We start from the raw sequence: 15,424 nt of genomic DNA, 5'->3' as shown, positions 1-15,424 counted from the left end.
AAACTTAGATTAACAATTATATTCATATTTGAATATTTAGTATCTTAAACTAATATTTCGTTATATTTCATTCTTATGAGTCCTTCTTCATCATATGAGTCATCTTCGCTTAAAATCGGGTCAACTTTGCTACAAAAAATAATACATAATTTAAGGTAATATATATTATATATTTAATAATTAATATTCTTTATTGAACCCCTAACCTTCGTTTTCTTGATTTTCTTTTCGTTTTCCTTTATTCTCGAGGTTTTCGTTCTTTTCTTGTTCTCTTTTTTTCGCTTCACTTTCCAGCCTAGTAAAACAAATATCCGTATAAAATAATTGTAGATTATATAATTTAATTAAAAAATGAAGATATTATGATGACAAAAATGTAAAATTTTAAAATTATTCCCATTGAATGTTTACCTTGCGTCTATTCTTCCTTTACTTGATTTTAGCCAATTGCCAACGGCTGTTCGAATGTCCTCACTTTATTTTTCACAGTGCATTTCATAGCAGCAGCTAAAATTAATAAAGTTATGTAAATAAGAAGATAAAAAATAGAATTTTATTGATTTAAACTAAATTTACCCTCTAAAAATATGGTAGAACGGTTTGTCATCAAATCTCTCTTTCTCTAACTGGCCTTTTAGACTATATAAAACTCCTACGTTATCAGTTATAATTAATCTGAGGATGTTACGCGCAATTGCAGCACCATATTTTCGCCTAGTGACTCGAAGTATTTTTTCTACAAATAAATACAAGTAAAAAATTAATTACTTTATGTATACTTGTAATATTTCGTATAATTAAAGGGAACGATTATCTAAACATTCTAATTTAATAATCAGAGATAGCATTTCACAAAAAAAATATAATTAGTAAATCGTAGATGCTAAAATAACGATTCGTACATAAAATTAAAACGTACAATAGAAATGAGTAATTTGTTTTAAACATGCTTATTTTTAATTCAAAATGAAACGTAAAATAATACTTACAAATCTCATTCTGAATTCATTGTCGGTCTTCAAATGATTGTTGAATACATCAAACTGTGCCTTGAGCGCAAAGGAAATTTCTCTTTGATCAGTATTCCTATATCAAATAATTCATTTGTTTTCTCCTCAAAGCGCGTAGTCTTCGTACCTTCGTTAACTTTTTTCTGATCTGATTTGTTAGAATCGTCTGCATCAGCACTGGAAAAGTGATAAATTTTTGAAGCTAGCTATGTAAAAATAATTTATTACACTGACCGTTAATGGAAACTTTGAATATTTAGAACGTCAGCCATAACACTTGTCATGTATCTGTTATATGAGAAGCTTTGACGTTAAAAATATTCAAACTTTCCATTAACAGACAGACGTACAGACATCGTATCTTCCAAAGGTTGTATTAATAAAATTAAGTTTACTTACATATTGAATGAACGATTAAGTCCCTGTCAGACAAACTATTGATTTGAGCCACTGTTAGTATCCCTAAAATATGTATAAGAATCTGTTAGTAAAATTAAATTTTTTTTAATGATCATTCAAACAAGTCTTGATTTACACACCACTTTTGTCAAATGCTGCAATTTTCTTGCTCGGAGTTTTTTCTTTACTATTTGTATTTGAATCCTTGCCTGAATCGAAAAGTATATGTATTCTTATTTAATTGCCTGTACTGTTCAGAATATAAGACTATGAAAATTCTGCAATTTTCATAGCCTTCTTTCTGTAATGTGTGTGTGTGTGTGTTACTTACTAATAGTAGTACTTGCAGATGTACGGGGTACAGGATTTCCGTTTGCATTCTTTTTTTTTAAATTTGATCCTGACGACTGCTTTTTACGTTGATTGAGGGAGTATCTACTTGAATAATCTGCATATAAGTAATAAAAATTAATTTTTTAACATAAATATCAATGTAATCTATAATAACAATGAATTCATTTAAAATTTTATTAAAAAATGGAGATTGATATTTTTACGCAGCATCAAAAATTAAACTTTTTCAAACTTTAATATGAATTATTAAATGAAATAGAAGATGACCCAGAATTATGTTAATTGACGGAAATAATTACAATTTTTAAGACGTATTTACCTTTTCTTTGCTCATCTTCTGAAAATCTACTTCCTGCCCATCATTAACATCGCTGAACGTCGATTGATTTTTCGACAAATTCGGATCGTTACTTAAGACGTCTAGTGCCGATGAGAAGCCACCGACTCCAAGTGTAGCATAATCTTGCTTATCGCCTTCATTATTTCCTTTAGGTGCTTGCACATCATCATCTAGTCAAATTCATAAATTTTATTATTTTTTATACACAAAATTAAATTCATAATGATCGCATTAATGAATTTTTAGTAGAATCATTTCGTTACTTGGCCGAATAAAAATATGTAAAAGAATTGATGTACAATTCCAAAAATGATATTTACAATCCCTATTGAAAAATCTCACGTGAGATCTCACATGAGATCTCAGGTGAGATCTCATGACAAAATCTCATGTAACCAATTTTGTGTTATAATCACCTTTTTAACCATTCTTAGTCGATTGGTAACATTTTTTGAAAAATTTGAACTTGGAAAATTTTTGGAAAGTCGGACTCTATTTTCTAAGTCCAATTTTGTGAAAAATTTTCTAAGTCCAAATTTTTAAAAAAATGTTACCAATCGACTAAGAATGGTTAAAAAGGTGATTATAATACAAAATTGGTTACATGAGATTTTGTCATGAGATCTCACCTGAGATCTCATGTGAGATCTCATGTGAGATTTTTTCAATAGGGATAAAGATCTATAATAATTAATAACAGAACATTATGAAACATTTAAAGTAATAACTGTTTAAATTTTTAGACAATTTATACCGAAAAAGACAAAAAAATATATTTAAAGCGATCATCTAATTATAATTTATCTAGCGATTTAGCATTGTGGCTATTATTAAATTAAATTGCGCTACTTACTAATAATAGTACTTGCAGATGTAATCGGTGCAGGATTTTTGAGATTTACATTGTCTCTTGCCGAACTGGCCGTAGAGCCTCTATCTGTACTCTCGTTCTTCCGGTCAGAGATGCTTAATTTTAATTTTTCGATATTTACATTACTCTGCTGAATCTTTTTAACTTTGACTAGATGGGATTGAAACTCTTTTGATGGTGTTATCGGGAAAATTAGAGTACCTGCTAAATTTGTGATTTGACATTGATTGTTTTTAAACTAGATATTATACTTTAACTATATATTTACCATTATTTTTTTTCGGTACTGTCCATTTCTTTTTTTTCCTGCTATTTTCATTATGATCGACATTACTCTCTATGTCGGAATTTGATCCTGCCGACTGCTCTGTAGGTTTATTGGAAGGTCCAGTATCATCATGTGCAGCTTGTGACATGTCGTCTTCTTCACTTACGGCGTCTAATGCCGATAAGAAATTATGAACTCCTGCTCCAACATGCCCTTGCTTCTCGCTTTCATTAGCTTTTTTATCTACTTCAGCATCTGCTGAAATTTAAGAATTTATTAATTTATTCAAAGGCATAGGCTTCAATTTTGTACATCTTGTGTACGCAAAATGAAATGCATAATTGATAGCAATCATAAATTTTTGTAGAACAGATTTCTTCATTTCATCGAATACAAATGTGTCAGTTTTACGTCTGTATTTTCAAGTGATATTTCAATAAAATTTATAACCGAATATTATGAAACTTTTATAGTAATTATAGATAGCTTGTTATAAAATTTATAGCGAAAAAATCCGCGAAAAATAGTAAAACATTTGTGTAAGTTTTGTAGTAAATCTTTTTTTAAATTATCAACATTTATTTTAATTGAATTGTGTATAACCAATGCTCTGGTTTCTCTATAAACTGATATTTAATTTACCTTGTTTCTTTGACTCTTGTTCATCTTCGTCAGATTCCTGTGCGGGTTCATGTGCATTATCTTCCTCCTGTTTGATATCTTCTACATTATCCTTTTGTTGTGTATCTATTCAATAACAAGATTTATGAATTTATGGTGATTAAAAAAATTTTTTTTTTAAAATGACGCTAATATATTTATTTTTTTTTAAATGTCCTTATTTTTACAGTGATATACTTTTTTTCAAGATAGAGTAATATATGAATCATCATGACTTTAGTAATAAGAGCAATGCATTCAAATTTCTATATTCTATTCGATATTATTGTAGTTAAAAATTTTAAAAATATTGTCAATTTACCAATTAACATTTGCTTTGGTGGAGTTGGCACATCGTGCAAGGATGCTATAGTTGAAAATGGTGTTGAAATTTCATCCTGTTTGATATTTTTTCTGCTGCTTGTCTCCAATTCGTCATCGCCATTATCATCGGAAGACTCTAGCGCCCTTCTTTAAGGTTTTTGCGATTTTTTGGATCTACAAGTTTCTCGTATTCGCCATTTAAATCTGACGTATCCTCTGCAAATTCCGCTTTCTTGGCAGCTTCTCCATATGTGTCACATACTGTTGAGATGATTTATTTATAATATGTAGATATATGTAAGGACAAGTATTACTATTTAACTTTATAAGAATGTTTCAAAGTAGCGCTATATTCATTATTAACTATTGCAATTTTAGGCATTTGAATTCCAAAGAATGCATCTGTTTTACAAGCATTTTAAAACGTTCTTTATAGTATCATTCCATCTCTCTTAACTAGTCTTGTTTAGATAGTAAATATAACTGTATTATAAAAAAGGTTTTGTAATCAACTTTACTATAAAATAGTACGTAGTATAAAATGTAGCCTATTTTATGAAAAATAGATTTACAATAACGTGCTAATAATATAATATCATGCAAACATTTTTTTACGTCAATATTCATTCGAGTAAACAAATGAAAAACAAATCTTTATTGAAGTAATTATGCCTGGTTCATGCATTTCGTAACGAAGGAAAACCAAAGTAGACGGGAAGACGAAATTTTAATTTGTACTAAGCGAGAAACGATAAAACAGCATCAATTGTTTGCATGTTTATAGAATAATCAAACTCAATAATGGTATCGCGCATAAAACAATTATTTTCTTTTTGCGCGACGATGCGGTGCAACAACTGCGTCGCAGATTATATCGGCCATCAACAGACTCTACGCTACGTGATTATACTTATACTCGCCTAAATACTGTACTGTCAGCACACGTAGTGGCGAATGCGACCGATCACGCGCGATCGACCGTAGTGTTCAAGCTCCGCCAATGAAGAGAGCGCGCCTCACTGCCGCGGCGGCGCATCGCTACTAACTTACCGTCGTCCAGCGGCGATATTTCAACGCGGCAAGGCACAAACTTTTCGCGTGCGGCCGATTCGTATGCCATCGTCCACGAGCGATCGGGCTTGGCCAATGAAAGAGCATCTGCATGTCACAGCAGCTCGTCGCTATGTCGGGTTCTCGCGAGCGGCGGGCGCTTTTATTTCCCTCCCCTTAAAAAGTGCAAGGCACAAAGTTTTCGCGTGCTGATGATCTTATGCGATCGTCCGTAGGTCACAGCTTGGCGCGTATACTAAGAATTTCGAGAGTTCAAGACAAACGCGAGGGAAATAAGAGCGCCCGCCGCTCGTGAAAAGCCAACACCGGCGAGCACATAAGACCATAACAATAAGACGCATTGCCAATTTGTACATAGAAATCTTTTCTATATACAGATATATGTACATACGAAGCAATGAAAGCTTGCGTTTACTTATCAAATCGTTTTAATGCCTATAGACGTGTAAAGTAGATAAATGTAAAATAAAAACATACCAGAATCCCTGTAAACTTTCTTCAATTTGCAAATAGACCAACTATCCTCAGGAGATTTGCGGGATGCGATGGCTCTTATTGTTTTACGATCATTTGTCCATGGTGGCCACATAGCATCTTCTCCATTATTAAGTATCCAAAATCGGGAATGGCTTCAACTGACTCTTTTTCTTCACCATTTTCCGCAAAAACCACTACATACCATGTTCCTTGATCGTTGAAACAATTTTCGTCGTCCATTTTTGTGGGCAGGCTACTTCCGACTCGGCACTTCGGCAGTCACAGCACGTTTAAGAAAATCTCGGATAACAAAGAACGGAGGGAGTAGAGGAGGAGCATCGATGAGGGCTAACCCGCAAATATAACAGCTTCACCATGCCCACTATATACTCAGGTATAAGTTGTACAGCGCGACCCCACGGGACTTTACGAAAGCTGCGATCGCTATGAACAGGTTGACACGGGTATAGGCGTATAGGCATACCTGCTGCACGATAGGTACTTACGCTATATGTATAAGTATTTGCGAACTACAAACGTTTTTTCTTTAGAAGTCTTACGGAAAATTCTGGTAAGAACTGGTAGGAATTGTACGTTTGTACGTTGATACGAGGGTAACAGGACTGTATCGCACATGTTTCATACATATTGTATGAAAAATCTTCGACAGTTATTGTTCCGAATTGTCTCGTCGAGTGATTTGTATATTGATTGTAGTTGTGTCTGCATAATACACCAACTACAAGACACACAAAGTCCATCAGTCAAGAAACGCTGCATAGGTTAGTATATACAAGATGTCGCATTAATTATCGAATTGTAACGTTTTAGTGTTTACTCAATAGTTTCTATCGACTTTTAAAAATTATTGTTTTAGTTGATTATAACTGATAAGAGGAGAGTAATGGCAATCATTACATTAAAGCTGTATCTCTAAGATTTCGTGCAATCACTTATATTATTATTTAACGACAAGTGACGACCGTGATGAATTTTACTCAACTACCCCCTTCGAAATTGATATTTTTTCAGGCCTACGACTGATGATTTTTCATTTTATGGGTGAGATTTCAGATAAGGGTCTGATCAGGGGTTTCTGATCATACATTTATTAATAACTATTTTTGCTTTGGGGCGTTGTAAGACATTTATGACAAATGTTTTAGAAAGTTTCTTTTTGCTTTCATATAAAATCTGGAATACCTATAGAGCTGAAAATACGTATAGATATTTGTTTTACAATGTTGAAACATTGTATTAAGTTGGATTTTACTAAAAATTTTTTTTTTCAATTTTCACTCCGACAACCTTGTGAACTGTTTGACGTCGAAAGAAAATTTCCAGTTAACTGTTGGAAGGACAAGTAAAAGTATATCACCTAAGGTAAATTGAACTTGATATCTTTTTACAACATTCTAAACAAATCTCCATACCAATTTTCAGCTTTGTAGGTGTAATAGATTTTATATGAGTCCAAGAAGAAAATGAGATGAACATCGGAATAGAAATTTCTTGAGGAATGGTTTTGTGGCTCTAATACAAACTCTATCACACCTATGAAGCTGAAAATACGTATAGATATTTGTTTTACAATGTTGAAACATTGTATTAACTTGGATTTTACTCACATTGTCTATTTTCATTTTCCACTCCTACAACCTTGTGAAAATTTTGACGTCAAAACAAAATTTCCAGTTACCTGTTATAATGACAAGTAAAAGTATATCACCTAAGGTAAATTGAACTGGATATCTTCTTACAACATTGTAAAACAAATCTCCATAACAATTTTCAGCTTTGTAGGTGTAATAGATTTTATATGAGTCTAAGAAGAAAATGAGATGAACATCGGAATAGAAATTTCTTGAGTATGGTTTTGGCTCTAATACAAACTCTATCACACCTATAAAGCTAAAAATACGTAGGATATTTGTTTAACAATGTTGAAACATTGTATTAACTTGGATTTTACTCACATTATTTACTATCATTTTTCACTCCGACAACCTTGTGAAAATTTTGACGTCAAAACAAAATTTCCAGTTCCCCGTTGTAATGACAAGTAAAAGTATATCACCTAAGGGAAATTGAACTTGATGTCTTCTTACAACTTTGTAAAACAAATATCCATACCAATTTTCAGCTTTGTAGGTGTAATAGATTTTATATGAGTCTAAGAAGAAAATGAGATGAACATCGGAATAGAAATTTCTTGAGGTATGGTTTTGTGGCTCTAATACAAACTCTATCACACTTATGAAGCTGAAAATACGTATGGATATTTGTTTTACAATGTTGAAACATTGTATTAACTTGGATTTTACTCACATTGTCTATTTTCATTTTCCACTCCTACAACCTTGTGAAAATTTTGACGTCAAAACAAAATTTCCAGTTACCTGTTATAATGACAAGTAAAAGTATATCACCTAAGGTAAATTGAACTGGATATCTTCTTACAACATTGTAAAACAAATCTCCATACCAATTTTCAGCTTTGTAGGTGTAATAGATTTTATATGAGTCTAAGAAGAAAATGAGATGAACATCGGAATAGAAATTTCTTGAGTATGGTTTTGGCTCTAATACAAACTCTATCACACCTATAAAGCTAAAAATACGTAGGATATTTGTTTAACAATGTTGAAACATTGTATTAACTTGGATTTTACTCACATTATTTATTATCATTTTTCACTCCGACAACCTTGTGAAAATTTTGACGTCAAAACAAAATTTCCAGTTCCCCGTTGTAATGACAAGTAAAAATATATCACCTAAGGGAAATTGAACTTGATGTCTTCTTACAACTTTGTAAATCAAATCTCCATACGTATTTTCAGCTGTATAGGTGTGATGGATTTTAAATCAGAGCAACATCGTATCAAAAATATCTGACAAAAGATAAACGCAAAAATTCTTATTAATGAAGTTATAAAACTGGCAAAGTAATTACATCTGTAGGCATTGTTTGCAAATCAAAAGTTCCTCGAGAGCAGGAAATAGAATGTTGATATCAATCAATCTATTCCTGACCTCAGAGGTTCCTTCCACTGCTGGAGTTTATATCTTTGTTGCTAAACTTAAAGGTCTTCTCCTGTCGGCAGGTTCATCCTCGCATGTTGCTCCTACAAATCTTCTTGGTCTCTTCTTGCCTCTTCCTCGAGAGTACTTCTTGTCAGGATGGGTACTTGTAAACTTTTCCTTGGCATCTCGATTATCACACATATTTTTCAAATCACTACACTTCACACTTTTTTAAATAATTTCACTGCTCTGCTTTTTTCACTAACACTTCACCTATTTTTACTTTTTAGGGTTATAAGCTATAAGCTATAACCCCAAAAACACTACAAACACTACTTAGATTAATTAAAGCACACTTTTGAAAAATATCATTTTTTTTTTTATGTATTAAAATATCAGCTGTGTTTGGTCAGTGTAAAACACATCCCAGGACTATATCAGCTGTGTTTTGAAATATTTGCTGTCTGCTAGCAGAACAGCAGAACGGTCGCTCTGTCCTTCTCCGATACATGGATTCTAATCTGCCCCCAGGTGGCGCCCGGGCGCGCGATATTTGAATTCAAATAAATGTCCCTACGTTCGATCGAAGCCTCATATGAGAAGCGAAACTAGAAATTTATCTCGAAAATAACGCAAAAAAATCTTATTAATACGCTTGAATTTATTTACTAAAATGTGTACGCGGAGCATAATATACATATATACTCTACGGCAAAAAAAATGTATTTTCAACATTTACAATAAAAATTTTATTCAGATTAAATTTATACAAGTTAAAATTAAAAATATTAGTCATATTAGACAAAAAATGAAAAATACGCAATTTTACGAAAAAACGATAAAAATTTTGTTTTAGTATTTTGATTATAACTTTGCGGGAATTTTTTTGTTGTTGATAAAAGGGTTCCAGGAGCGTGGTCTACGGAACATTTCATGTCAAAATAAGCAATAAAAAAATCAATTTTTTGAAATTTAAAGGTGTCGTGTCCCCTTAAATCCATCGCGGTAACCTGTTTTTCATAATGAAAATTATTATCTTTGACATATTACACGCAACAATTATTTTCAATACAAAATTTATAAGGAGTGCATGAATTTCATTGCTCTTGTTTATTATAGCTATGATCCATGTGTAGATGTATCCATATATGTTTTGAACAGAACTAGATCTTTAATTCATTCGTTTTTGTTTAGCTCACCTAAAGTCATCAATACCATTCAAATGAGAAGGAATCTTTGTTGAACGTTGTCATTTATACTGCATTAGGTTGCATGTTTAATGTTTTCTTTATCATGAGGCATTGCGATAATTAAGCTGATAGATATCGAGCCAACATTATTACTATTCATCCAGAAGTTGCCACTACTGTTTGCAGGTATGTATTTTTCCATGTATTAAAAAGCAATGCTTATGTACTTGTAATTATTTGCAAATTTAGCAAACTAATTTTTTTCTTTTTTCATTCATATTAGAACTGGTGATAACATCATAACGAAGACTTTAATTTGGTAATTTAGTCATCTAATCCAGATTTTTCCGAGGTGAGTCAGAAAACAAAGCAGGTAATGGACAAACTTATGTGACTAACTGTGCCTGACTTAGATTGATTTAATTGCAGTGTAATAAATCATAGTATGATATATCATGTGAGAAATATTTTTGTTTGGAAATCAATATTTGAAATAGAAGTAAAAACTCTGAAATTATTTGAATTTATAAATCTAATCAAGCATTGATATTGTATAGTAATACGTATATTTTACATTTGATGGTAACTTTAATTGAAAATAATTTTGTTACCTGGACTTTCTTCCACTCGCTTCTAATTCTTATTATTATTTAATTTTCATCTTACAATTTTTTTGACTTTTTGTTAATGATTTTAGATGCTATTCTTTCTTCCTTTAAGAGGATTATCAAGAGAGAGAAAGAGAGACAAAGAGAATCGTAAGATCAAATATTTGTTAATGTACTACAATTGGCAGTAGTTTTGATCACTTCTACGTATGATCGAAGCAGCAACAAGAAAAGTGTTGCTGATTTACATTTGTCTAATAATCTGCGCTAACGGCACACCCTGCCTCTTGACGCCCTACTTAAGTGACCACAAGGATTGTTCACTGTAACAGGTCCCATAAACAGGCACTTTATTCACTTGAAAAAGCAAGAGCAGCAGTTTATTAATACAGGTGTTTGTTTTTTATTCTTTAGAATCAGAACCTAAGCTTAGCCGATTTTCACCAGAGTTTCGTGCAGTTTTACATGCATAAGTAATTGTTCACTTTCTCGCATTCATTTATGAAAAGTTCTAACTTTGCTATATTCTATAATTTTTTAATAAATAAATTTAATATTATAATAATAATTATATTAATAGAATCTATTTTTCACAGACATATCCTAAAGCGGATTTATAGTATCATCAGTTTGGACTGACTGCAGGCGTTCCTATTGTCAATGAGTGAATTCTATGTACATGATCCAACTTATAACCCGACATTCCATCGTCAAGCAAGTTGATGTTGTACGTCAACTATTCATGTTCTTATAAGCGACACGAATAAACGCAAGAATTGTTCATTGCAACAGGCCTAGTATCGGCAGCTTCATTACTTCGAAAAGCAAGAGCGAAACTTTAAAACTGGTATTTGGTTTTAATTCTTTAAAATGCCAAGAAAGTGTTATGGCAAACCTTATACGACAAGGCATATCCGCCGACAAATCAGTGAAAGAAGAGCATCTATAATGAAAGATGTAAATGCTCAATTTTTACAATATCTTGACTTAGCCTGCCAAACCTTTGAAAATGATTGCGAAGAAAACGAAGAACATAATAAAAATGTGAATAATACGGATACTTATGCAGATGATATGAATTTTGAAGCATGTATAAATATCTGTACACAAAAAGATAATACTGCAAGTTTATATTGTAAGCAATTAAGTGTAGAAAAATTCAATGAATATGATGTTTGCTCACAAAAGTCTCACAATGTACATAATAGTAATACTTTATCTACTGGTATCAATGAAATGCAGCAAAGTGATTTTGGAGAATCTGCAAAAGAAAGAACAGAGGCAAAAATGCATAGTGTTGATCCATTTATGCTTTTCCTACAGAATATTAATGACAGTGAAATAAGTAGTGACTCAGAAAGTGATTCACAAGAGACTGACAGTTTATCTGATAACAATGGAAAAGATGCCAAATTTGTTGATTCTCTTCGAAATTTCTGTTTGAAGTACATCCATACTATACCTCACGTTGCGGTCAATGACCTATTACATATCTTGAGGGAAAATACAAATACATATTTCCCAAAAGACGCTCGTAGTCTATTGAAAACGCCAAGATTTACGGAACTACATCAAATGAATAATGGACAGTATTGCCATTATGGATTAAAACGTGCCATTACTATTTTTGTGCTGAATTTTATAGAAAAAAATATAAACGTTGATTCAATACAATTGCTTGTCAACATCGATGGTGCTCCTTTAGCCACATCCTCCGAAAAAGGGCTATGGATTATTTCATGCTCGGAAACAGTATTGAACGATGTCGAATTAGTTGGCATCTATCACGGAGAAGATAAGCCTCCCGACAGCAACACTTTAGTCAAAATGTTTGTGGACGAATTAATACTTTTATGTAATCATGGTTTCGAGTGTGATAGCAAAGTATATAAAATCACATTACGAGCCCTCATATGTGACGCCCCAGCAAAAGCTTATATCTTAAAAGTGAAATATCACACAGGATATTGCAGTTGTACAAAGTGTCAGAAAGAAGGTGAATGGCTAAATAAAATTTGTTTTCCTGGTGATATTGCTACTTTAAGAACAGATCAAGATTTTAGAGATTATAAGTATGTGGATGAAGAGTATCAACGTGAACGAACCATTCTAGCTGACATTCCGAATTTCGGATTGGTCACAAATGTTCCGTTAGATTACATGCATCTCGTTTGTTTGGGCGTAACGTTAAAATTAATTGAGCAATGGATAAGCGGAAGAAGCAAAGTGAAATTATCTGAATATCAGCGAAAAATGATATCTGACCGATTAGTGAACCTACAAAAATATATGCCGTCCGACTTTAGCAGAAAGCCGAGAAAATTTCAAAATGTTCGACGTTTGTGGAAAGCGCACGAGCTTAGGCAATTTTTGTTGTACTCAGGGCCCGTAGTACTATATAATATTTTAGATGAAAATGCATATTTTAATTTTTTACTCTTGCACGTGGCTATATCAATATTAGTTAACCCTATTCTGTCTTCTAATGATTGTTATTTACATTATGCTGAACAGCTTTTGACGAATTTCGTTAAAAGTTTTCAAGTTTTATATGGTGCTAATAACGTGACGCATAACGTTCATAACCTTTTACATGTCGTTGGAGATGTAAGAGAGTACGGTTGCTTAGACTCTTTCAGTGCTTTTCGTTTCGAAAATCACATCCGAAAAATAAAGCAATTAGTAAGAAAAGGGGATAAACCTTTGCAGCAAATACATCGCAGATTAGGAGAAATCGTAGCATGTAAAACATATTCAGTGGATATAAATAACAAAACTTCTGTATTGTCAAAAAATTATTATAATGGTCCTATACTTCCATCTCATTCACGAGATAATCAGTTTCAAATTTTTAGAAAAAGCTCATTATACTTAAATATTGCTGATAGCAAAAGTAATTGTGTCTTATTAAAAAATGGTATGGTCGTCGAATGCTTAAATTTCGTTGAAAACATAGACAAAAATCAGTTCATTATGGGTAAACCGTTGGAAACAATCGATAACTTTTACTCTTATCCGTTAGATTCCAGGACTTTAAATATTAAAGTAGTGAAATATAGCAATGAAAATTTACAATCATACTCTTGCGGATCGATTTTAGCGAAATTATGTAAGTTACCGTATAATGAAAACTTTGTAGTCTTCCCACTTATCCATACCTACAATTTTGAAGCAAATTAATAATAATTTTTCATTAGAGTATTATGATCATGAAAATTAGTCATATAATGTATACAAGCGATCTGATACATGGTATAATCGAAATTTTATATTTAAAATCAAAATATTGTTAATCGTACGTTTTGTATATATTCTGCACTTACTATATTAAGACACAATATTTTAAATAATTATTGTTGTAGCCTGTTTTTGAGTAAAAGAGAGCCACATTGTAATAATTTTCTGAGGGCAATCTGAATGCTGCTCTCATAATCCTTTTATAAAATAAATAATTGTTAATCACCTTTTGTTGTACATCAAAAAGTTGTTTGTAACAAACCTCTAAATAAAAATCTATAAACATTGATCACGATGTTTTAAAAACGTTTATTTTTGGTGTAGAATGAAACATTTATTAAACATCCCTTTCATGTTTTAAAAACGTTCTTTTTATAAAAAGCATTTTTCGGTTTGATAAATTTCTATAACGTCATAAAAACGACACATAAGCGTTTAAAAATAAACGTTTTATTAACGATACAAAAACGTATGATTAAACCTCTATATGGCTTTCATTTTTGTTAAAAAAAGCGTTTAATACTTGTTTAAAAAAAAACGTTTATCTACTGTATTTGCAACGTTTATCCTACGTATTTTTTACGTTAAAATTACGTTTTTATAAAACCAATTCTATAATAACAAATCTAAGATGCGGACATTTTTCACGTTTTATGAACGTTATTTAAACATATTTTCAACTAATTCTGAAAAACGTTTTCCGGTATTTTTTTAAACGCTTTTTAAACGTTTTTTAACCGTTCTGTGCTATCAGGGATACGATATTTTATAGCACGACAACCTCAAAATCGACAATAAAGTTGTCATTTTGAGGTTAGCGTGCTATAAACATTGTTAAAATGAAAACTTATAGCGATTACATTTTTATCATGAATGCTTTTACAAAGAACATCAAGACAAAATTAGGTTATTTATTTTTTTACACATCATTAGGCAATACAAATTATGTTCATTTATGCAATTCTACAAAGTATTTGACTTTGTCTTGTCCGCTATAAGACAGAACAAACATTGCATACAGTATCAAAAGATAGTTGTCGAAATTCTGGATCTTTGACTATATTAACCGTTAATTCGATAAATTTAGATATTAAGCCTTTATATTACTACTGACTTCTCGCACGTCAGCGTGAGCCGTGCTTTTGGCCCACGCTTCCGTCACTCTGACGCTTAAGCTCTTCTCGCTTATACAAGTAATTTTTTTTAATAACCGCAGTACATGTTTATATTTTTATATCGAAGAATTTATTCGTACATATCCTTGTATAAGTCTCAAATCTACATACATCGTACATGCGAGGGGAGCTGCGTCAGCTACGGCGTTTTCCCCGCCCAGGTTTCCTGTAGCGTCGTTAGTCGCGACGGTTTGTAAAATTAGGAATGTTAACATGCAAGATCGGCCCAGAGGGCGTCTTGGTTCCCAGCCCCAAATCCGTGTTATAGATATGCTCACGGACACGCTCTTGTGCGTGTGTGTGTGTGAGTATCTATCACGTGACCTAACTCACACATGCAAGGACGTGCCCGTGAGCATATATATAGATATACATTTAACACGGGTTTGGGGCTGGGAACCAAGACGTCCTCT

General features: G+C 32.2%; 2 protein-coding genes and 1 long non-coding RNA gene across 12 annotated transcripts; 1 reads left to right on the top strand and 2 right to left on the bottom strand.

Moving 5' to 3' along the window:
• Positions 1-280: 280 nt before the first annotated feature.
• On the bottom strand, positions 281-589 carry LOC116417764. The gene is made up of 3 exons (XR_004228023.2): positions 577-589; positions 412-507; positions 281-295 (listed from the first exon to the last, which is right to left on the bottom strand). It is a non-coding gene; the product is annotated as an uncharacterized LOC116417764 (long non-coding RNA).
• A 400-nt stretch (positions 590-989) lies between these two features.
• Positions 990-5,905, bottom strand: LOC116417763. 7 transcript variants are annotated; one of them, XM_031932688.1, is made up of 10 exons: positions 5,775-5,905; positions 4,225-4,487; positions 3,885-3,989; positions 3,243-3,500; positions 2,957-3,178; positions 2,083-2,273; positions 1,741-1,857; positions 1,550-1,618; positions 1,410-1,472; positions 990-1,187 (listed from the first exon to the last, which is right to left on the bottom strand). In XM_031932688.1, the coding sequence occupies exons 2-7, from the start codon at positions 4,232-4,234 to the stop codon at positions 1,798-1,800; spliced, it is 846 nt and encodes a 281-aa protein (XP_031788548.1). In that variant the 5' UTR covers positions 4,235-4,487; positions 5,775-5,905; the 3' UTR covers positions 990-1,187; positions 1,410-1,472; positions 1,550-1,618; positions 1,741-1,797. The 7 variants fall into 7 exon arrangements, with proteins under 7 accessions (XP_031788548.1, XP_031788551.1, XP_032456519.1 ...); XM_031932691.1 differs by having other exon boundaries at positions 3,243-3,497; XM_032600628.1 differs by having other exon boundaries at positions 2,957-3,175; positions 3,243-3,497.
• Positions 5,906-6,420: 515 nt separating this feature from the next.
• Positions 6,421-14,125, top strand: LOC116417762. 4 transcript variants are annotated; one of them, XM_031932687.1, is made up of 6 exons: positions 6,421-6,556; positions 9,996-10,177; positions 10,275-10,343; positions 10,689-10,931; positions 11,014-11,072; positions 11,196-14,125. In XM_031932687.1, the coding sequence occupies exon 6, from the start codon at positions 11,470-11,472 to the stop codon at positions 13,777-13,779; it is 2,310 nt and encodes a 769-aa protein (XP_031788547.1). In that variant the 5' UTR covers positions 6,421-6,556; positions 9,996-10,177; positions 10,275-10,343; positions 10,689-10,931; positions 11,014-11,072; positions 11,196-11,469; the 3' UTR covers positions 13,780-14,125. The 4 variants fall into 4 exon arrangements, with proteins under 4 accessions (XP_031788547.1, XP_031788544.1, XP_031788546.1 ...); XM_031932684.1 differs by lacking the exon at positions 11,014-11,072 and having other exon boundaries at positions 10,689-10,993; XM_031932686.1 differs by having other exon boundaries at positions 10,689-11,072.
• The last annotated feature ends 1,299 nt before the right edge of the window (positions 14,126-15,424 follow it).

The sequence above is a fragment of the Nasonia vitripennis genome, chromosome 5, assembly GCF_009193385.2.
Source record: "Nasonia vitripennis strain AsymCx chromosome 5, Nvit_psr_1.1, whole genome shotgun sequence".
Taxonomy (NCBI): Eukaryota; Metazoa; Arthropoda; class Insecta; order Hymenoptera; family Pteromalidae; genus Nasonia; species Nasonia vitripennis.
The sequence above is the reverse complement of the archived record's forward strand: the minus strand, read 5'-3'. Positions and strand labels throughout refer to the sequence as shown.

Bases quoted from the DNA above. Each gene is read 5' to 3' on its own strand.
- LOC116417762 (XM_031932687.1), top strand. From the start codon at position 11,470: ATGCCAAGAAAGTGTTATGGCAAACCTTATACGACAAGGCATATCCGC.
- LOC116417763 (XM_031932688.1), bottom strand. The intron at 3,501-3,884 runs GTAAATTAAATA...CTTAAATTTCAG, and splicing joins ACAAGAGTCAAAGAAACAAG to CAGATGCTGAAGTAGATAAA. The intron at 2,274-2,956 runs GTAAGTAGCGCA...GAATTTGACTAG, and splicing joins ATCTGCAAGTACTATTATTA to ATGATGATGTGCAAGCACCT.